Source organism: Acomys russatus, chromosome 9, assembly GCF_903995435.1.
Source record: "Acomys russatus chromosome 9, mAcoRus1.1, whole genome shotgun sequence".
NCBI lineage: Eukaryota > Metazoa > Chordata > Mammalia > Rodentia > Muridae > Acomys > Acomys russatus.
In genome coordinates, this window is record NC_067145.1 from 53,487,124 (window position 1) to 53,509,915 (window position 22,792).

The 22,792-nt window shown below is 44.0% G+C and overlaps 1 protein-coding gene and 2 pseudogenes across 1 annotated transcript in view; 2 read left to right on the plus strand and 1 right to left on the minus strand.

Annotated features, from left to right (window-relative positions):
* Positions 1 to 22,792, minus strand: part of Cdc123 (cell division cycle 123) — a 56,958-nt gene that overhangs the window by 33,343 nt on the left and 823 nt on the right. Inside the window, exons 2-5 of the mRNA XM_051151352.1 lie at positions 19,830 to 19,901; positions 11,165 to 11,222; positions 10,145 to 10,177; positions 2,434 to 2,529 (exon numbers count right to left, since the gene is read on the minus strand). Of these exons, the coding sequence (XP_051007309.1) occupies positions 2,434 to 2,529; positions 10,145 to 10,177; positions 11,165 to 11,222; positions 19,830 to 19,901 (259 nt within the window). The remainder of the gene's footprint in view (positions 1 to 2,433; positions 2,530 to 10,144; positions 10,178 to 11,164; positions 11,223 to 19,829; positions 19,902 to 22,792) is intronic.
* LOC127193557 (60S ribosomal protein L7-like) lies at positions 561 to 1,364 on the plus strand (annotated as a pseudogene).
* LOC127193985 (60S ribosomal protein L26-like) lies at positions 19,996 to 20,422 on the plus strand (annotated as a pseudogene).

Consider the following 22,792-nt stretch of genomic DNA (forward strand, 5'->3'; position numbering starts at 1 on the left):
TGTATATCGGCCGGACATGGTGGCGCACGCCTTTAATCCCAGCACTCGGGAGGCAGAGGCAGGTGGACTGATGTGAGTTCAAAGCCAGCCTGGTCTACAAAGTGAGTCCAGGACAGCCAAGGCTACACAGAGAAACTCTGTCTTGAAAAAAACAAAAAATAAAACGCCCAAAAAAAGACCCTGTGTATCTGATTAGAAAGGAAGAAAATGAAACAGACAGTGGCTGTGCTAGCTATGTGGACATAAAGGCACCAGGCTCAGTAGAAGGTGATCAAGTCACACCTCCATAGACAGACCAGGCACAGGTAAAAACACACTGAAAAACACCAATAATTACCTACACTATCCAATTATCCACACACCATGGAAGAAAGCACAGGTGCATACAAGTCACTCAGTAAACAAATGAACAAATGAGTAAGGAATTTACAACCAAAAATAATCTATCTTTAGTGAAAAAGACAATTTAAAACATTATTCATATAGAAATAAAAAGTTGACCAAGAAACTAAAAAGGAATGTAAATACTTCTACATTATAAAGTCTTTATAATTTGTCAAATGAAAAAGAACTTCTGGAGTGCGCATGCGCCAACTTCCTCTCTTTTTCCGGCTGGAACCACGGAGGCTGTACCAGAGAAGAAGAAGAAGAAGAAGGTCCTTGCTGTGCCAGAAACCCTTAGAGAAAAAGCGAAGGAGAGCTGAAGATGACGCGCCTGCGGGAGAAGTTTGCTCCGAAGACACTGAAAGGCGAGGAGGAAGCCCGTCTATGAGAAGGCCAAGCACTATCACAAGGAGACAGGCAGATGTCCCCGACTGAGGTTTGTGTGGCTAGGATGGCAAGGAAAGCTGGACACTTCTATGTGCCTGCAGAACCAAATTTGGCCTTTGTCATCAGAATTCGGGGTATCAGTGGTGTAAGCCCAAAGGTCCTCAAAGTATTGATCAGCTTCTTTGTCTTCGACAGATCTTCAATGGCACCTTTGTTAAGCTCAACAAGGCCTCCATTAACAGGCTAAGGATTGTGGAACCGTACATTGCATGTGGGGACCCCAACCTGAAGCCTGTAAACGAGCTCATCTACAAGCGAGGTGATGGGAAAATCAATAAGAAGCAAATTGCCTTGACAGATAATTCCTTGATTGCTCAGTCTCTTGGTAAATTTGGCATCGTCTAAATGGAGGATCTAATTCATGAGATCTATACAGTTGAAAAACACTTCAAGGAAGCAAATAGCTTCCTGCGGCCCTGCAAACTGCCTTCTCCACGAGGTGCAATGAAGAAACAGACGACTCACTTTGTGGAAGGTGGAGACGTGGCAACAGGGAAGACCAGATAAGCAGGCTTCTCAGACGGATGAACTAAGGTGCTGCCCGTGGTGTTTTTGTAATCTGGTCAGTTAACAAACAGTCACAGCTTGGCAAATTAAAAAAAAAAAAGAAAAGAAAAAAAAGAAAGAAAAGAAAAAGAACTTCTGGTTTAAAAAAGTATACCCAATATCATATTTAATTCCCCTAAAACATCAGTATGTACACAGCAAACCACACAGGCGAGTAAAAAAAGAATGCAACCTTCAATTCCAAGGAAGGTATAATACGGAATAAGAAAATGTTAGTAATCATGTATGTATCAGAGGAGTACACAGTGTTTGCAAAATGAAAGTCACTGGAAACACTGAATACTTGAGAAACAAAAGCCCCTGCCCCAAGGTGAATCCTAAAGTCCCTGCCACTGTACACAAGCTGGTATGTGTGTATGCGTGTATGGGCGCGCGTGTGTGTGTGTGTGTATGTGTGTGTGTGTGTACTGACACCAAGGTTAGGGGACAACTTTCAAGAGTTGGCTCTCTCCTGCCATGTGGGTCTGCGGGATTGAGCTCAGGTCACCAGGCCAGGGGAAAGGTACTTTTACCCACTGAGCTCTCTCTGGTCCAGCGTATTTATTAGCACCTTTCTAATACTGCTGAACAATAATTCGTATTCTAAGCAGTTTTGTTTTAACACCCCAGCTATAGCGCTGACACATTGATCCTGTTTTCTGTATTAACCACTGAACCATCTTGGTTCTCAGGTGCATAACTGAGTACCGGGTCTCTTGAGAAGTGTACTTTGACATCTGACATAATAATCTATGAGAAAATCTTGTTCAACTGAGTCGGTGAAGTCTTTAAAAATGCAGACTATGAATACACCCAGAATTCTAGTACAATTGGCAACACATGAGGTCGAACTGTCTTTTGGCAGAATACACAGTATTTCACAGAAAGTACACAGAGCAAAAATCAAAAGGATAAAACAAAGAAAAAATATAATAAACTCAACAGTATTTTTCCTGAAATTAGGAATATAATAAGATCCTCCATGGGAATACATGATGAAATAAAGAGCAAAACAAATGACTATTCAAATACTGAGATTTCCTTATGTGCTCTTACCCTTGGGGCACTCCAGTTAAGCTTAGGGAAGACACTGCCCCCCAGTGAATTGATAGCTTCCTGGACTTGAGTGGTGAACTCAGGAAATTCTGGTGCCTATAGAGACAGAGAAAACAGGATCAATAGCTCAACGTTGTAGTTGTAGTGTTAAAAACAGAATTGTTTAGAATACAAATTATTGTTCTTATCCCTTCATTCAATCATGTGAAATCAGCAAAGAAATAAATTTACCAGAAAGAGAAATAAAATAACCAACTTCTTAAATGCTACTTTCCAAAACAATCAAAACTCACATCTCCAAAAACACAGATGTCACCACGTACATGGTACATGAGGAACAAATCAATAGTTCTTTCTGACTACGTAGATAATGCCTCTAAAGCCAAGTGTGATGGCATATGCCCTGGAGTCCCACCACTTAGCAAACAGAGGCAGGACTTAAGAACTCAAGAGCATCCTTGCCTATACAGGAAGTTCAAGGGCAATCAGGGTCACATGGGACTGTCTCTAAAAGGGCTGGAGGGGCTGAGGATACGGCAGTGGATACTGTGCTTTGCACAGCAAGCATAAGGACCAAAGTTAAACCCTCACCACAAAAGCCACATGTGGCTACCCACGCCTGTAACTAAGCATTTGTGGGGGAGGGGCCACAGAGACAAGCAAGAGCTCACTGGCAAGCCAACTTAACTGAAATGGCAAGCCCCAAGTTTGTTGAAACCCTGTTTCAAGGAAATAAGATAAAGAACAACAGAAGACAACACCTAATATCTTCCTCCGGCATCTGAAAACATGGCATGGGGACACACACACACACACACACACACACACACACACACACACACACACTAGTTAGAGCTAGTATTTTTCTCAGAAGTAATACCCCATACTTAAAGGGCCATTTATAAGAAAAGTTCAGTGAAAATGAAAAATACATGATGTGATAAATTAAACCTAAACACTACTACTTACAGGTAAGTTTTAATACAAACAAAAATCTCAAAAAAAAAAAAAAATCTCAAATAGTATCTGGGTAAGTTAAAAAGTCCTTTTCTTCTTGGTTGAGTTAGAAAGAAATTTCCAAATAAAAAGTAACTCTAAGTAGTCTACTGTTTGCTTCAAACAGGAAGTGACAGAAATACTACTGTTCAACAGGAAAATATGTCTGATTACCCGAAAACCCTGCTTCAGGCTTTAGGTAAATATCAAGGGGTCTGGAAATGAGGTTTTCTGGGGAGCCAGAACACAAGGGCATTAGCAAACTTCCTGGCAGCACTGGCTGCTGCCTCCTACTGGGCAACTGCAGGTGGGGGTGCAGAGTCTAATCAAACTGGGGTTGAAAAACATTCTGCCAAGGTCTAAATTACCTTTACACTACAAAACCCAGTTGGCTCCTGTGGACTCTCAAGATCTAGCCCAGTGAAGAGAGAGAAAAAACTGGAAAGAGTCTATTTTAAAAGGGGGCAGGGGGGGCTAGAGAGATGGCTGAGAGGTTAAACATACGGTCCTGAGTTCAACTCCCAGCAACCACAGGTTTGCTCACAACCATCTATAATGAGATATGGTGCCTTCTTCTGTTGTGCAGGAAGTTATTTATTATAAAACAATAAATAAATAAATCTAAAAAACAAAAACAAAGGCCCAAAAGTAAGTTATTTAAGAAGGAAACAGCTCACTGGCTGATGTGTAGGCTGACTAGACCCTGGCCTGTGCATGCCAGGTAAGCACTGTAACACAGAGATATGCTCTCAGATCTCGAAAGGGTTAAATGTAAGCAAGACAGCAGTAAGCTGGTTAACAACAAGCTCTCTCCTTATTTGGTAGACTGCCCCATACCTCTCTTCTGCTAGGCCCGGGTTCCCATTTGCCTCTTCCATCAAAAGGCCGTATGATTTGTGCCACGCAGATTACTTCTTCCTCATAACTACCAGAAGCACTGTCCTAGAGAGCTTGTCAAAAAAGGCCACATATCTAAGATCTGCATCTGCTCGTGCACAACAGATTCAATTGGGGCAGTAGAGATGGCTCAACAGTTAAGAGTTCGAGTCCCAGCACCCACCTGGCGGCTCACAGCTGTCTAACTCTAGCTCCAGGAGAGATGTTATTCCCTCTTCTGGCCTCCACAGGTACCAGACGTGAATGTGATGCACAGACATACATGTAGGCAAAACACCCATACACACAGACTTTAAAAGAGACACAATAAAAAGACAAAATCATTCCACTCCCTACTCTACAAAGCACTGTGTGGGAGGACTGCTGTAGTTCACACACTTTGCTTTGGTTTTTCAGTTCTAAGGACTAACTTCAGGGCTGTGTACGCAAAAACCTTGGGGTGGGCGGTTGATGTGCTTTTTTTGAGACAGGTTCTCAAGTAGCCCAGGCTGGCCTCAAACTCACTACGTAGCCAAACTGGCCCTAAACTGTTGACCCTCCCCGTCCACCTCCGTGCTGCTGGGATCACTGCCGTGCCCCACTACACCCTCCTCTATTTACTACATTAAGATGTGGCTGTTTCAAATTCTCAAAATCATTCAGCCTTATGAAATACTAGGCCATGAATGCTACAGAAAAACTTAAATTATAAATAGCAGAGCATTATGTGATTTTTTTTCCCACTGTCTGAACTATGAACAACTTGGTAAACTGTGGCAACTCAATGTTGAGAAGGAAGCCCTGTGGGCATCCGGTCTGAAAGGGACCCAGCTGTCACCCCTCCCATCCCAGAGGTTATATAGTCACTAATACTGATTACTAAGTTTTTGCATTTTCTTTTTAACCAGTTTTAATATCTGCTTGCTTCCTCCAGGAGTTCAAAGTCAAATCTTTAAAATGTGTTAAACTACGAGTTTCATATCTGCATAGGAGTCATAATTTTATACTCTGAAAAGCACTTACAGACTACACTAACATTACTGTTTCAAGCTCATAGCTCTCAATTAGCCAGTTTTAAACATGAACACCAGTCTAGGAAAATGCTGTGCTGTGAATAGGATAAAAACCCTACTCTTTGGTTTGATATCCTAGACTTTGAGATCTCACCAACTGTCTTTCTAATCCTGTGCCACTCATTCAGAAAGGGCAGCTTCTCCCCCTGCCTCCCCCTTTCCTTTTCTTTCTTTTATCTTTACTTACTTGCTTTATTTATTTATTTATTTTTGTGGTCTTAATGGTTTTTAAGAACCACAAAATGATAGAGGAAGGGAGACTGGGGGAAGGGAAGGGAGGGAAAACTGTAATTGAGATATAATATCTGAGAAGAATAAAAATTTTAAAAGAACCACAAAATGTATACAAAAGTTGTAATTATTCATGTTCCTAGATGGAATATTTAACTCAATCCTTTATGTGTTCTTGTTTGTTTTCCATTACTTTCTTTTTCCAGTCAAACAAAGATAAATTAATTGCTTTGTTTTTTGTTGAAACAGAGTTTCCCTGTGTAGCCCTAGCTGTCCTAGAACTCTCTGTAGACCAGGCTGGCTTTGAACTCAAGAGATCCTCCTGCCTCTGCCTCCTGAGTGCTGGGATTAAAGGTGTGTGCCACCACAGCCAGGTACTGCTGTATATTTCTCAAAGGAAAAAACATTACTGAGAGGAATAAATACCCTGACCATAATTATAAAACTGGTATATAGTCTTCTGCATTCTTGACTTTAACTCTACAGTATGCATACTTGTCCATAAATATGAGATTCTAAGAATTTTATATAACACCATCACTTACTATGCCACTTTAAGATTTATTTTTATTTATCATGTATATAATGTTCTGCCTGCATGTGAGCATACAGGACAGAATAAGCCACGAGATCTCATTATAGATGTTGTGGTTGCTGGTAATTGAACTCAGGACCTTTCGAAGAGGAGCCAGTGCTTTTAACCTCTGAGCCATCTCTCCAGCCCATGCTATGCATATTTTTATTTTTTAAGATTTTATTTTTTTGTTTTGTGTGTGACTGTTTTGCCTGCATGTATGTATATACTGTGTTATCTGTGACTCTGGTGCTGTGGAGTCCAGAGGAAGGCACCAGATGCCCTGGAACTGGAGTTACAGGTGGCTACAAGCTTCCATGTGGATCCTCTGAACCACACTTAGGTCCTCTGGAAATGCAGCCGGTGCTCTTGACTGCTGAGCCATCTCTCCAGTCCAGCACACTTCTAATGAGTTGATTTGGGGAAGAACCTAATTACTTAAATATTCATTAGCTTTTTATTTTAAAATAATGTCAGGCTCCCAGGAATGTAAGATTGGCAAGAATGCTTACATACTATTTACACACATTCTCTCCCCCTTTCACCCCAATTTCTTTGTCATTGCTCCCTAAACTCTATTCCCTATGCATGTCTATTTATGTATATTTATGTCATATAATGAACTCTTTTCCCATGGTGCTTTAGGCCACTGCAGTCACTAAGTCCCCTAATGATGGCAGTCAAGAGGCTTTCAGAAACAGAGCACCAGCTGGTGTGGTGGCGCACGCCTGTAACCCCAGCACTCGGGAGGCAGAGGCAGGTGGATCGATGTGAGATCAAGGCCAGCCTGGTCTACAAAGTGAATCCAGGATAGCCAAGGCTACACAGAGAAACCTTGTCTCGAAACAAACAAACAACCCAGAAACAGAACCCCACTGCCTAATCTCTAGGTCATACTGAAGCATGCCCATGGTCCTATTACAGCTAACAGAGTCTATTACAGCTAAAGAAAAAATCAGAACCTGTTCCCCTAGCTAGAATCCAGTCCAGAAGCGTCCACCACAGTAGGTACCATGTTTCGCCAATCTCCTATAATCTCTAACAGTTCTTCTCTATATAGTACTTACTGTTCACGGCCTTAATATTTTTAAAGAGTATAGAGAGAGCTGGTTTCTGAGGCTTGTCCTGTTTCCATCACTCTTCTCCGTTTCTTTAGTTTCTGGCACAGCAAGCTACTGTGGGCCATTTCACTTCCCAGCTTAAATCCTGGGCTTCTCTAGGTTTAGTTTAGTAGAGAACTGCATTCAGAAGCCAGCATAAAGACATTAAGTATGCTCCCTACTACCATGATGAACATCACTGACTCTGCACCTTCTCAGTACACAGGAGTATGGGAAACACACACACACACACACACACACACACACCACAGAATTCTGATTTTAAAAGACTTATTTATTTGTCTAGTATATGAGAGTGTGTGTGTGTGTGTGTGTGTGTGTGTGTGTGTGTGTGTGTGTATATATATTATATATAAATATAATATATATATGATTATTTATTTATTTGTCTAGTGTAAGAGTTTATGTATTATGTGTGTGGGGTTTTTTTTGGGGGGGGGTGGTTTTTGGTTTTTCAAGACAGGGTTTCTTTGTGTAGCCTTGACTGTCCTGGACTCCCTTTCTGGACCAGGCTGGCCTTGAACTCAGAGACCCATCTGCCTCTGCCTCCCTAGTGCTGGGATTAAAGGCATGTGTACAGTTTATTTATTTGTCTACTGTATGAGTTCATATACTAGGTTATTCATTTATTATTTATTTATTTGTCTAGTGTCTAGTGAGTTTATGTACTATGTGTGTGGGGGTTATTTATTATTTATGTGTATGAGTTTATAAACTGTGTATGTAGGTTATTTATTTATTTGTCTGGTGTGTGAGTTTATGTATGTGTGTGTAGGTGCCCACAGACGCCAGCAGCCGTAGAGCATGCGATCTCCTGGAGCTGGAGTTACAGGTGGTTCTACACCACCTGACACAGATGCTGGGAATGGAAGCTAGGATTCTGTATTAGTGGTGAGCATTTCTGTCCACTGAGCTATCTCTCCAGATCCCACTGTTCTGATTTTAAAGTTTGTGTCTCTTCAAAATTCATGTCAAACCCTAATCTCAACCATAGTGATATTAGGAGGTTTAACCTTTAGAAAGTTGTCATAAGGGGCTATACCTTCATGAACAGAGCTAACAGCTTCATAAAAGACATCAGAGAGCCTTCTGGCTCTCCAGCTCTCCTGCCACCTTTAGTATGGTCTTAATACAGACATAAGGTGCCATCTTGAGCAGGGATAACCTCTTCCCTGACACTATGTGTACCTTGTTCTTGGATTCCCTATGAGAGATAGCTGTCCTTGTTTCTACGTTACTCAGTCTAGGAATGAGATACATGTGACATTAAAGCAGAAAGGGAGCTGAGAAGAATGGGAGCACCAAGGAGGGGGAGAAGACAAGGAGAAGATGAAGAAGGTCAAAGTGTGACAGCATACATGTACGGAGATGTCATGATTTCTTCATATGCTAACCAAGAAACTAATTTTGAAAACAAGGCACTGGGGGATAGCTCAATAAGTGAAGCACTTGCTTTTCATGAGTTGATCCCCAAAACACACATAAAAGCTCAGGGCCCACATAATGGTGATACCAGTAATCCGCAGCTAGAGACGCGAACAGGAAGAAATCTGCGGTTTGTTGGCCAGCCGGCCTGGCCTTGGCAAGCTACAGGCCAGTGACAGACTCTCTCTCAAAGGAAGTGGATGGTGTTCTTAACAATGATAGCTGAGCCGCCCTCTGGATTCCACATACGCACATGTGTGCATGCACACCTATATGCACGTGCATATGCATACACATACATAATATGTAAATATTAACAAATAAATAAGTTATCTAGCATGCTTTGTCATAGCAGCAGGAGCAGACATGTCTATCCGTCCATATTATTTGAATGTGAGCTTACATTCTAATCACTCTCTTCCTCTTTAAGATCCAGGTTCAATGTGTCAAAGGTGCGGACGGCCCCTCACCTGTGAGTATGTACACAGTACAAAGTGGGTGAGTAATCAAAAAAGAGGACATAAAGCTGCTAGTAGGGAAGGGAGGGCATCTGAGAAGTTGGTTAGGGGGATGAGTAGATATGGATATGATCAAAATATACTACATTAGGTTTGAAAATCTTAAACAACTCATAAAATAGATGCTAACACCCTGGCCATATGCTGCTTCGCATTTAAGCATTTCTGGATGTGCTCAGTTAACTGTCTCTCTGCTTTGACATCCTGGTCATCGACCACCTGCCTTAAGTCATCCTTCTCCCTGGTTCACAAAACCTCTGATGGCAAAAATCAAATATCCTTTATTGTCCCATAGAGCCCAAATACTGGCCTGAGCAGGACAGAATCACATTGAACTGAGTTGAGATTTTCATCTAAGAGTGATATGCATGGCATCTGGAGCAAACAAGACGTAAGTTTCCCATCTCTGCATCTGTTGGCATGGTGACCTGAGGAAATGACACCACTCACAGACATCTCCACATTTTTTCATGTATCTTTGAAACTAGCTCTCTTCAGTCAAAAGTACCTCTGAGTAGTACTTCAGTCTCACTTGAAAGGAATAACGCTTGCCATTTAAACACCCTTGAATAAGTAAATACTGATTTTTCGCTTTAATTTCCACTCATCTGGGAACCTCCGAGTTAATACTTAACTTGATTCCACCTTTCAGAGTCTAACAGAAATGAGCAGAGTGGCAAATGTGTACTTTTGATATTCCTTTTGTAAGCAGAGGTGGAAAGAGGAAAACCATGCTTGCCTGTTAAAATGACTTCTGTTATTTTTATAAACAGCGATAACCCATTGGCAGCAAGCTACCCCAGGGCAAGCTCATCAAGCCTAGAGGTAGGCACCTAAGTCTCGAGGCTCACTCTGTGTGACAGCGTGAGGCACCCGTGCTGGGGGCTTTGTTCTTACCGTAAGTGTTGCTGTGCTCTCATCATCAGACCACTGCATGGACAAGAAGACAGAAAGAAAACATTCAATTTAAATACCATATTAGGATAACAGAGGCATTGTGCTACTGAAAAATGACACACAGGAGCATCTTTCTCTGACCATGATGCATGAGGAGGTGGCTCAGCAGGTAAAAGCACCTGCTGCTCAAGCATCATGACCCGAGTTCCTATGCTCAGTACCCATGTAAAGAGCAGAAGTGGCTGTGCAGGACTGGACCTGGTGCTGCAGTGGGGTTGAGGGTACCCCTGGGGCTGGCTGGAACCCGGGTGCTGTAGTGGGGTTGAGGGTACCCCTGGGGCTGGCTGGAACCCGGTGCTGCAGGGGGGTTGAGGGTACCCCTGGGGCTGGCTGGAACCTGGTGCTGCAGTGGGGTTGAGGGATCCCTGGGGCTGGCTGGAACCCGGTGCTGTAGTGGGGTTGAGGGTACCCCTGGGGCTGGCTGGAACCCGGTGCTGCAGTGGGGTTGAGAATACCCCTGGGGCTGGCTGGAACCCGGTGCTGCAGTGGGGTTGAGGGATCCCTGGGGCTGGCTGGAACCCGGTGCTGCAGTGGGGTTGAGGGTACCCCTGGGGTTGGCTGGAACCCGGTGCTGCAGTGGGGTTGAGGGTACCCCTGGGGTTGGCTAGAACCCGGTGCTGCAGTGGGGTGGAGGGATCCCTGGGGCTGGCTGGCCTGCGCTAGCCTAGCTGAAAAACTGTGCACTCCAGGTTCAGCAAGAAAATGGCTCAAGGAAGCAAGACGGAGCGTGATAGAGCAGGACACCGGATATCCTTCACCGGCCTTTGCATGCACATGCAATGGGCACCTACAGAGCTATGCACAAGCTCATATACCCCACATACAGCAAGATATACATATATGTTTGACAAAGGTATATCAAAGTTAGGCTTTCATGTAATAAAACATAAGATAAGGTCTGTCAAAAGAATTTCAGAGACTGTTTAAACGAGGACAGATACCAGACTGTTCTCTACTGACCTGTGTTTCCTCTGCTTCGTTATCACTGTCTGGCTGGGAGCATGTTGGCGGATCTTCCCTAAGAAACCATAAAGCAAAAATTAAGCAAGAAAAATACTTCAGTGCCATGAAGTCATAATCTCAAATGTACTGAATTTATAAAAATAAACAAACAAAGGCAAAACATATAGCTCTATGATGTAAAATTAATATAAAGAAATGTTTAGTTCTCAAAACAAAAGCTAATAAAAATATGAAATTAGTAAGAGTATACTGCCAGTAAAAGATGACAGAATAAAAAAATTCTGCCTGCTCAAAGTCCAAGCAGGAAGACAAATCCAAATTCCATCTCTACCAATCCTGTCAGAGTCACGCACAATTTTCACACAGATATTTGAGAAAGTGGTAGCAAAGACAGGGACACCTGCCGAGATGAGGGCAGTCACAGAGGAACGAGGAAGGCCACCCACACAGCTAATGGGGCAGCGTCCGGGCAAAGCCAAGGCCTTTTCTTTGTACAGGAAAGCTGAGCATGTGTGATGGTGCCAATGGTTACTCACACTGGATCACACAAGGAAGCCAGTGAGAGGAGGGACGGAGAGAGGGGAGGAGGCCGGGCAGCAGGCCATTCACTTTCCACGTATTTCTAGGCAGGGTTATTACTCTGCCTCCCATCACATTCCACAATTTATTTCCCTATCCCTCTAATTTAGGTTCACTTCGAGACTCATTCTGATCCACTGAGTTTATCCTAAGCAATGCCACCTGATTCTGCACTGGGCCACCTGAAGTCCTTACAGCTGTCTTCACACCCTTTTGGAATGTTTTCACTGCTCTGTAAAGATGCTGGGGCTAGCTTAGTCACCAAATGACTTCAGTCATGTGACTTTAGCAAGACCAATAGGAGACCTGCCCGGGGCCAAGAGAGATCGTATTTTAACCCTATGTACAAGCTAATGAGGGGCCTCCCACAGCTTGCTGGACTCCAGCATATACCCTGAGATTCCTGACTCAGAAGCAAACGGCTTTGTTACAGAGCAGCACAACGCATGCATTCCATCTCTGAATCAATTCCCTCTTGGCCCTCAAGTCTTACAGGGACAACATGGTGGCCTCGGTTTGCAGGAGAGCTGACTGTCCTCTTAAGGAGTTTCATCTTTTACAAAGGAATTCAAGAACCTGCTCTATGCATAACCCGGGGAACTTACCTACCCTGCTTTATTGTGGAGGGAGACACTCTCTCCTCAGGCTGCCTGCTATGTAAACTTCTTGGAAAGACGGTTAAGAGCAAAAGTTGGCACTGAATCTGCTTACATGATACGCAGCAAGGTGGGCATCACAGGCAGGAAATCAATGGCAAACAAAATGGGCCCTGGTTTAAGCTCCTAAGTTTGAGGTGCTGTGCTACGCCACAGAAGATAAAGGACAAGATGATTATCATGCAATATAAAACACAGCACAGAAATTCTCCAGGCCATTTACCTAAGAAAGGGGGGCAAGACACAAACCAGAATGACATGTAACCTTAAAGCGTATTAAAATACAGTGAGCCGTGCTGTCGAAACTTGAATTTGAGCCGTTTTCTGCTGGAATTTCATAGCAAACTATTCTGCTCACTAACAGCAAGTATAAGACAGAGGAATAAAAATATTTTCACACAGCTGGGAACAATGGCGCACACCTGTAATCCCAGCCTTCAGGGAGGCATTGGCAGGTGGATTGCTGTGAGTTCGAGGCCAGCCTGGTCCACAAAGCGAGTCCAGGACAGCCAGGGCTGCACAGAGAAACCTAGCCTTGAAAAACCAAAAACCAAAAAAACTACTTAAAAGCTTTCCCTCTATGCATTCTAGAGCCTGTTTCAATAAAATGGTAAACCAAGAGAAACAAAAATGTACTACCCAAGAAACAAAATCCCAGCCCAGAAACAAGTCCCAGGCGACAACAGTATACCTGCCCTATAGAACTGCCAACTGTAAGGGGAGCTATAGAAAACAGACTATATGTGTCTATAAGCATATCTACAAATTATCAGAGATAAACATGGAGGAAATGAAGCAATGTTTAAAGTACAATTACCTACTCCAGTGAACATAAAGGATTAGCTACACATGGCAGTGCCAGAGTGACACAGTGATAGGAGGCCTATCAGCCTAGCTCCTTGAGAAACTGCAATTGAAGAAATCAACCAAAGCCAGACACAGAAGAGCAGCCTGGGCAACATAGTGAGACCTGTGTCTTAAGCACAAACAAACAATAACAACAAAACCCGAGACATGCCTTGCAGCAGTCAACAGCAGTGGCATGGCTCTCAGAACACTTAGCACTGACTCAAGTGAAGTGACAGCTGCAGTCAGGCTGGGCAGAAGGTGTGGTGGTTCAAGTGCTTCCCACACAAGCATGAGAACTCAAGTTCGAATCCCCACCCTCCCTGGAAGCTATGGCTAGTCAGCCTGGCACATCCAAAAAGCAATAGAGACCTGCCTCAAACAAGGTGAAAGGCGAGGACAAACACCCGAGATTGTCTTCTGACCTCCATGTGCACAACACGGCACACACAAATGCACACACGTGGGATTGGGGGGAAGGGAGGCACTACATCTCCAAACATCACTAGAAACAATACTGAGTGGAGGTAACATTTAAAAAGAATGGTGACCCTGTAACTGTCCTGCTGTATGAAGCTACAGTGATTCTGATCATATTTGTCAACTACAACGTGTTCCTCCAAGTACTAGCAAAACGCAAAAAAGCACGGTCCCTTTGTAAATAAAAACTGGCAGTCTAACTTGTAGTGATAGCAGCTCCTCAATGCTAATCAACGCTCCACAACGGTGAAGGACTGAGCTTCAGGTCCGCAAACCTAAGAACCCGACACTGCCTTGCAGCAGGTGACAACGCCAGTGCGTTGTCCACTGTGAGTGCCTCCTGAGCCAGCCTTCCTTCTCTCGCACCTGTCTGAACGCTACCCTGTGATTACCAATGAAATGGATCTTTAACGTGGTGTATTTAACCGTACAACATAAAGGGGCTCCAAAACCTGAAAATGTGAGGGCTAGAAAAATGGCTCATAAGAACACTAGCTGCTCTGTTCCCAGCACCTACTCAGTGGTTCACACCACCTATAACTCCTGTTCTAGAGGACTTGGTGCCTTCTTCTGGCCTCTACAGTGACTGGGCACACCATGGCAAACAGACATACATGAAAGCAAAACTTTCATTCAGTCAAAATAAATAAGGACATAAAATTTAAAAATCTTGAAAATGTGTTTTGATACTAGAAAACTACCATTGTCCTTACATTATATGTGTCTGTGTATGTATATATAGACACACACACACACACACACACACACACACACACACACACACACCAGTATATTCACAGTTCGGCAGAGAATTTACCATGATGCCACTATGAGTATGGCACAAAATAGAACCACTGTGAAAGACAATGACATTTTCAAACTGCAGGGTTAGTAGGTAGGGTAGCATGGAAGTACCAACCTAATAGTTAAAGCTTTAGGTATTTTCACTTTTCAATTTAGGAGGTTAGGGTTTGGGTTTTTTAACGTTTGAGTGTGTGTGTGTGTGTGTGCGCATGCGCGCGTATGAATGACGTAGTAGTGTATGTCAGAGGACAATTTGCAGGAGTCAGTTCTTTCCTTCCAATATGTGGGTCCTAGGGATCAAAATCAGGTCATTGTGTTTAAGGACAACTTCCTTTGCCTGCTGAGCCATCTTGCTGGTCCAGGACAGTGTCTGTGAGTAAGAGAGTAAGAGAGAGAGAGAGAGAGAGAGAGAGAGAGAGAGAGAGAGAGAGAGAGAAAGATCTTTATAAGTTTTTTTCAGACAGGGTTTCTCTGTGTAGCCTTGGCTGTCCTGGACTTACTTTGTAGACCAGGCTGGCCTCAAACTCACATAGATCCTCCCGCCTCTGCCTCCTGAATGCTGGGATTAAAGGTGTGCGCCACCACACCTGGCTATACTTTCTCTTTTTAATGCAATATATTTTCTACATTTATTTGTGTGTGTGTGTGTGTGCGTGATTGCGTACGCACATACAATTGCATGTATGTGGAGAACCGAGAATAGCATGTGGAGTTGGTTCTTCTCCTCCACCGTGTGGCTCCAGGGATCAGAGTGAGGTTGTGAAGCTTGGTGGCAAGTGTGTTTACCCACTAAGCCGTTTTGCCAGCCCAGGAGTCTACACTTTCTGTACTGCGTCTCACACAGAGCTGGCACCTAAGAGCACTGACTCTGGTGTCAGAAAGACAGTGGAGACGCCTCTGCTCTGCTGGTGTTTGCTCCAGTTTGCGGTGCTTCAGCCCCGTGACCTTCCCTTAGCTTCTTCATTTGACATCGTCAGTGCTTCAAAGTTTTTACGATGCTGTTCTCTTGGCCTGGAAGATCTTCTCCCACACCCTTAGCTCACTATCCACCTTCCAACCTTCACAGTTCGGAGACTTTGCTATTTCCTTAGTGCACTCCTAACCTTTTCTGCCGTCCCCAGCCTTCCCAGCAACTTAGTAGTAGTGACTGCCCTTGCTAACAGGTATCTCATTTTTCACTGACATGCTTGTGTACTTCCTGAAGAGCTGCACTCACTAATTAATGATAATGACTGATTTTGTTTGCGTTAAGAGCATAAAAAGACTTGATCTTCCCCGTAAGTCCTTCCTTCCCTTCTAGCCTATCTGCTCTCTGCTGTGACTGCCAACCCGCAGAATCTACCAGCGACCACATCTGCTGTGAGGCTGGGACTCACTGCTCACTCAACCCTCATCGGAGAAGCTTCTTCTTACAGCAGCTGGGAATTAACAAAGAGGTCTACAAATGCACAATGTGCAGAAAGGGAGAGACTCAGAGAACTCAGCCCAGACGACCTTAACAAACCCTTCCCTCAGAACCTGAGGGTTTACGTGGAAGAGGAAGCATAAAGACTGTAGGAGCCAGAGGAGGTTGATGACTCCCAGGAAACTGTCCTCAGACTCATGCATGTACGAGCTCAGAGACTGAAGCAGGATAGGGCCCACAGAGGCTCCAACAGACAAAATCCCAGCACTAGTCAGATAAGCTCTATACTGCGGGCAAGCAAACAGTACTAAGACGAGTTATAAAAGAGCAAACATGACTTGAACTTAGGCAACCTGACACAAGCATTGACCCTGCACTGTTCTGACTCATAAAAGCTGGATTGTCAACTCCAAAAGGGCACGGTCCCCAGGTGAGCTGTGCATACTGTACAGCCCCTTTGCTATACAGTGACCTCCTTCCAACTAAAACCTCCATCTTGGGAGAAGCTCATTAAGTCCCAGGATGGTAGAAGGGGAGGTGCAATGTTTCATCCTGTGGGGAAGGTCTTCAAGCTCAGAGGGGGAGGGCATCACAGTACTAGGGAAAGCAGAAATGCTAGGCACGGAAGCTTATCTCTTCAAGGGAAGGGATGTGCAAGCCTATTTTCCACCCAAAAGGCTGGGCTGCATGCTGCTAGCCGAGCGAGCTGTGCTATCTGCAGGCCCAGGCCACACCCAAGCCCCCGCAGACTATTAATGTCTGTCCCAAATTCTTCCTCCCTGGACTGTTATCTTGAGCAGTCAGTAGACCCCATCCTTAGAGGAGATGTCACATGTGCTTTACAGCCTGGTGGCCTCTATATGACCACGACAAATCCCAGACCCTTAAGCTATAGGACCCATGTTTATGGGAGAGGCCACATGTACTTTGCAAAATAATTTCCATATAATCACACCTTAAGCTTTACTGTGCATATAGGATTGAGATAATTTTTAGCAGGAATTTTTTCCCCAAAATTGTAGCATACTTACTAAAATAGACTGCCCAGGGTCAGATTCTAGAAGTCTGAAGCAGCACCAGCTGACTTAGGTCGTGTTGAGCTGGACTTCCTACTTGCCTCAAGGATCCTTTCTCTACTGGCTGGAGCGTATACGGGGAACAACGTACTCAGGAAATAATCAACTCAAAGGCTCCAGGAAACCTATGAACCTGACCAGATTCACTAGGCCTCCCCTCCTCGAGCATATATAAGTTGTAAGGACTGCTGTAAGACACTAGAATAGACACTCTGAGCTGTTCACAGGACTCTCAGACAAGCTGAGCCGCACAGAAGCAAAGACCAGCAGGGTCCCCTGAGAGAGGATGGGACTCCGTGAGCAGCTGCCTGAAGGAGAAGTCTCTAACCTGCTGAGCTGCCTGTGGGTTGTGTATTGTGCTTTAGGGCTCCAGGGTGATGCAGCTGAGTCACTTCTGCTTCTGACAGCAACCCCTCACCCACACTCGTCTAAGTGGCTCCAATAGAAGAAAGGGTTCCCAAGTTGGACTGAGGTCTGTCATCGGCCACCTAAGTGAGGTGAGCAGATACCTTGTTTACATCTCCCCAGGAATAGCGTTACATATCACCCTCAGCTAACACTGGTCACTCCACATGGTACTCACCGATAGCTGAGACTAAAGCAAGCACCTGACTGGTCAGACACAGAAGGCTCTCCGCAATGTCCACGGTACAGAAACATAATACTAGGGGTCAATTATATTGTGAAATTATTTCATATACTACATTTGGGAATAGCAATTTTCTTTTCAGTACAAGAGACTAAACTTGGGACTTAAACTAACATGTTAGGCAGGACCCTAACACTGAGCTAGCAACTTTTTCTTCTTTTAATCATTTCTTTATCCTTTAATTAAACCAAGTTAATTAGGCTCTACTGTAACAATTTTCAGGTTATAAAAAGGTTATCAATGGCCAGGTGGTAGTGTATCACACTTAGGAGGAAGAGGCAGGCGGATCTCTGTAAGTTCAAAGCCAGCCTTGTCTACAAAGAGAGTTCCAGGACAGCCAAGGCTACACAGAGAAATCCTATCTAAAAAAAAAAAAAAAGTAAAAGGTGAAAATTAAATAAAGTTCATATTAGTGTTGCTGAAAAGATGAACCACTCTAATTGCAAGTGTAGGGTCCATTCCACAAATGCTTGTCAGGCATCTGGGCCTGGAATTTGCTGTGTAGACCAGGCTGGCCTTGAACTCACAGGTGTCAGGTGCTGCTGATCCAAGAGCTGAGGTGAGAAAACTGGCCTAATCGCCTGTTCTTATCAGTCTGCACTCATTTAGGGAAAGGTGGAAATAACTATCCCCACAGAACAGGAGGAGTTTGCAGGAACCTCAGCCATTGCAGAGAGAACCTTCGAAGACCTGGCTTCTCAGCAGAGAATGAGTGAAACCAGAGGAGCTACCCGAACTGCTGTTAAAGGTCAGAGGGGCTGCAGCGAATCATCTCTGAAGAACAGAACATTGATAAAGTTGGTGTAGTTCTGCACACCTGAAAAACCTCAGCACTCAGGAGAATGACACTGGGGAAGCAAAGCTGGAAGCCAACCTGGCATAGGTGGTCAACATTAGGCCAGCATGGGGATGTGACAAAACTCTGTCCCAGAAAACAAGCAAGGGACCGAGGAGGTGGTCCCAGAGCATAAGTACTTGCTGTGCAACCCTGAAGACCTAAACGCAACTCTTCAGGCCCCTTTCTTTATTTTGAGATAAGCTCTGTCTATGTAGTATAGGCTGGCCTGGAATTTGCTGTGTAGACCAGGCTGGCCTTGAACTCACAGCGATCCATCTGCCTCTGCCTCCTGAGTGAAGAGGATGGTGTGCTGAGGTTAATCTATTTACTCACGCAAAATGTTGAGATGGGTAACAGCACTGTCGGAGCTATGTATTCTAATGTTGATTACTTTGCTCCCCAGGGCTGCTTGCTCTCTTTTAACCTTGCCTAAGAAATTAGTCCTGATTGGCTAATTAAAAGGCTTACATCTGGGCAGGGCAGAAGAAGAGGCAGAACAAAGGTTTGTGGGTTTGGGGGACAGAAGGATCATGGGAAGAGAGAGGCAGAGAGAAAGGAGGAGGCAAAGCCGCCGAGGGTCAGCATGGGGAGAAGCACATGGCCGGACCAGCATGGACGGAGGGAGTGGCCCAGGTTACAGACATTGGCAAGTATTTGGGGATTACGGATGAGAAGCAGCCCAGACAGAATGAGAGCAGAAGGCCTGGGATGGAGGCTGGGAGGTAACGACACAGTTTAGGTGGAGATATCTGCCCAGTCCCAGGTAAAATAAAGCCTTATTCTAAAATCAGCAGGCGTCTGTGACTTTTATTGATTTGACATAAAGCTAGATAATACTGCCTTAATAATTATAGACTACTTAACAATAAACATTATTAGCCCATTTATATTTCTGCAACAAGATGTAATCAGTATACTGTTTCTTTATGAATATAAAGAATTCTTTACTGGCCTGGACAGAAGGCCACTGAAGAGAGTTCTTAAACACTGTGATAAGGATGCTGAAGTGTGGCTCTCCACAACTGATGGCTTCTGGCGGGTGCAGGAATGGAAGGACTCAGTTTTATTTAAGAGGCAGGCCACTGAGAGTTTGACCATGCTCCAAAGAGTATACATAGATAACACAAATTGGACCTTTTTTTGTTGCTGTTTTTTTCATTTTAATTTTTTACCTTTTTTGAGGCGGAAGAGGTCACAAGGGTGGTGAGGCAGACATGAAAGAACCAGGAAGTGAATGCCATTGAGGTGCATGATATGCAATTCCCAGAGACTCAATAAAGGTGCTATGTTGAGGTGGGGAAAGAACTGTTTTTTGATAATATACTTTACCTTCCTGAAACCACCAGGGTCCCATCGTCAAGTAAATAGTCTTTCACATTCTGAGGAAGTGGGAGAATGACACTGGAAAAAAAAACAAAAATAAAAAGAGGCATCACTTAAAAGGACTAGCCACATCTTTCCTTTTTGCAGCCATTGCTGGATCGCAGGCGCCAAAATGAAGTGCAACCCCTTCGTGACTTCTGACCGAGCAAACGCCATTTCGTGTCCCTTCTCACATTCGGAGGAAGATCATGTCTTCCCCTCTTTCCAAAGAGCTGAGACAGAAGTATAACATCCGGTCCATGCTTGTTCGAAAGGACAACGAAGTGCAGGTTGTCCGAGGACACTACAAAGGCCAGCAGATTGGCAAAGTGGTCCAGGTATACAGGGAAAAATACGTCATCTACATTGAACGAGTGCATCGAGAAAAGGCTAACAGCACAACTGTCCATGTGGGCATCCACCACAGCAAGGTGGTCATCACCAGGCTAAAGCTGGACAAAGACTGGAAGACGATCCTGGAAAGTAAAGCCAAGTACCGACAAGTAGGAAAGGAGAAGGGCAAATACAAGGAAGGAACAATTGAGAAAATGCAAGAGTAGAGGCCTCTCATACACAGCTCTCATTAAAGACTGTGTAAGTAGTAAAAAAATAAAAAAATTTTAAAAATTAAAAAAAAAAAAAAAAAAAAAAAAAAGGACTAGCCACGGTGGAGAGAAGAGATTCCACAACTCATTCTATAATTACTTATACAAATAAAAAAGTATTTATATCATTTTAATCTTAACATGAAATGGACCAAAAGCCAGGAACTAGTGTAATATGACTACACACTCCGGTTCAGACGATTACCATAGTAGCTCTTACAGGAAAATAAGGAAACAAAAGACTAGCCAAAGCCAGAGAACCAGACGGGAATCACAGCTGGTCAAAGCACTGAGAACCCGTGTCTGCACAATGCTCACTGCTGTCTGCGGGGACATCCACATCAACCTCACACCCAAGGCTCTGGGAACATCACCAAAGAGTGGGCAGGAAATAATGTAAGAGTCAGAAGATGGGGAAGCGTGTTAGGAAATGCTGTTTTCTGGGCATGACGTGGCACTGCACTCATGAACTCCCAGCAGGCAGCGGTGGCCACCAGCAAAGATCAAGCCAGACAAAATCCTAGCAAGAATAGAGGAGGAGCTATGGCTCTGAGCCCCACTGCTGGCTGAGCGCTAATGACAACTGATATTGCTGCAGGAAGGAGAGTCATCTCTCTTCAGTGTTGTGGATGCTGGAAGACTTCCCAAACGCCAATAGATGCCCTATTCCCACACACATAGAACCATCACTAAATTAGGAGATGGACTGTGTTACTTACACCTAAGAGAAGTAGAATGGGAGGGAATAGGATCCAAATACATTGTATACATTATAAAATTCTCAAAGAATACCTTAAAATGAATTTGCATAATCAGCTCTGAACCAAAAATCATAAGCATCAAATAATAATGCTAAGACAAGAGCCAGAATGCATATTTTCAGCATTGAAGTAGACAGTGGCTGCCATATGACTCCACCAGACTTGTCTGGACTGTAGAAGGTATGCCCTGCACTGTCAGGTGCCGCTGATATCACCACTGAATTAGACAGACAGAGGAAATGGCTTCAGACAGAAAAGATGCTTTCAGGTTGGATGGGTACAATGGCTTAGAGGGTACAGGTACCAGACTTCCAGTCTGATGATCCCCAGGGCCCCCATGGAGGGAGAAAACAGAGTCCTGCAAGTCGTTCTGTAACTTGCACATGCCCAACATGTGTATGTAACACATTAAATTAATAAACATTTTTAAAGTGATTTTAGGCAACACAGATTAGTCATAGACTTGTCTAGTGACGCCAGAAAAAAAATCCTACTTACTGGTTTGTTTCCTTTCCACTGTCATCTTCATATACGTGGCATACATTTTAAGTGAAGTAAGGTTATTTGCTTCTGTGAGGCTTTATTAAATCCAAAAGGTAACAAGGACCATTTGTGTGTTTACCATGTGCTAGAAAGAGTGGCAGCATCTTAAGTATTCTATGTTATGCAATGCTCATGACAGTTGGTTAGGGAGATTAAGTGACCTGCTGCAGACACTGATAGAACCAGAATTCAAAGCCAGACAGAAGGCTCTGACTCTAGAGTCTAATTCTTAATCACTGTATACTTATTCCACCTAAGGCAAAGGAGCACCGTGCAGGGGTTACAGCAGACAGCTACACAGAAATGAAACGGCAGTTTTTCAGCACAAAAATGACTGACAAGTTCACAAGCAACACCCAACACCAAAGGAATACCCCAAACATCCTTTCTGTTTGTTTGTTTGTTTGTTTTTGTTTTCCGAGACAGGGTTTCTCTATGTTATCTTGACCATCCTGGACTCGAACTCACAGCGATCCACCTGCCTCTGCCTCCTGAGGGCTGGGATTAAAGGCATGCGCCACCACGCCAAACATCCTTTCTGACCCATAGGCCACTTTCAGTTACAGAAATTAGTGAAGGAGAACCCGCGATGGCAGGATTTATTGCTGCTGCGGCAGCTCTCCCGTTCGTTTTCGTGTGACTGGCCATCTTCCAAGGCAAGAGTCCCTTCTTCTGTGTCATATAAAGTCAACTACAATATGTACAATTAGAAACAGATTCTATGTTTGAATAGCAAGATGGAAAAGAAATGTCATTTAAATAGCCTGGCACGTGCTCTTCCAAGCCTTCAATAGTCATTAAAAAAAAAAAAAAAAAAAAAAAAAAGAGGTGGTGGGACAGGGGATAGGCAAGTCCAAATAGGTGGCAATCTAAGTAGGTGTAAAGGAAAAGTGAGCAAAGCGTAGAAAATCCTTCCTACCTACCCCTGGATACCCAAGGCCTTTGATCTAGTCCTGACAGTGAATGAAAAACTTATCCACGTCCTTCGGCTTGTGTGACTGCTTGTGGTTAGCTGGGGATA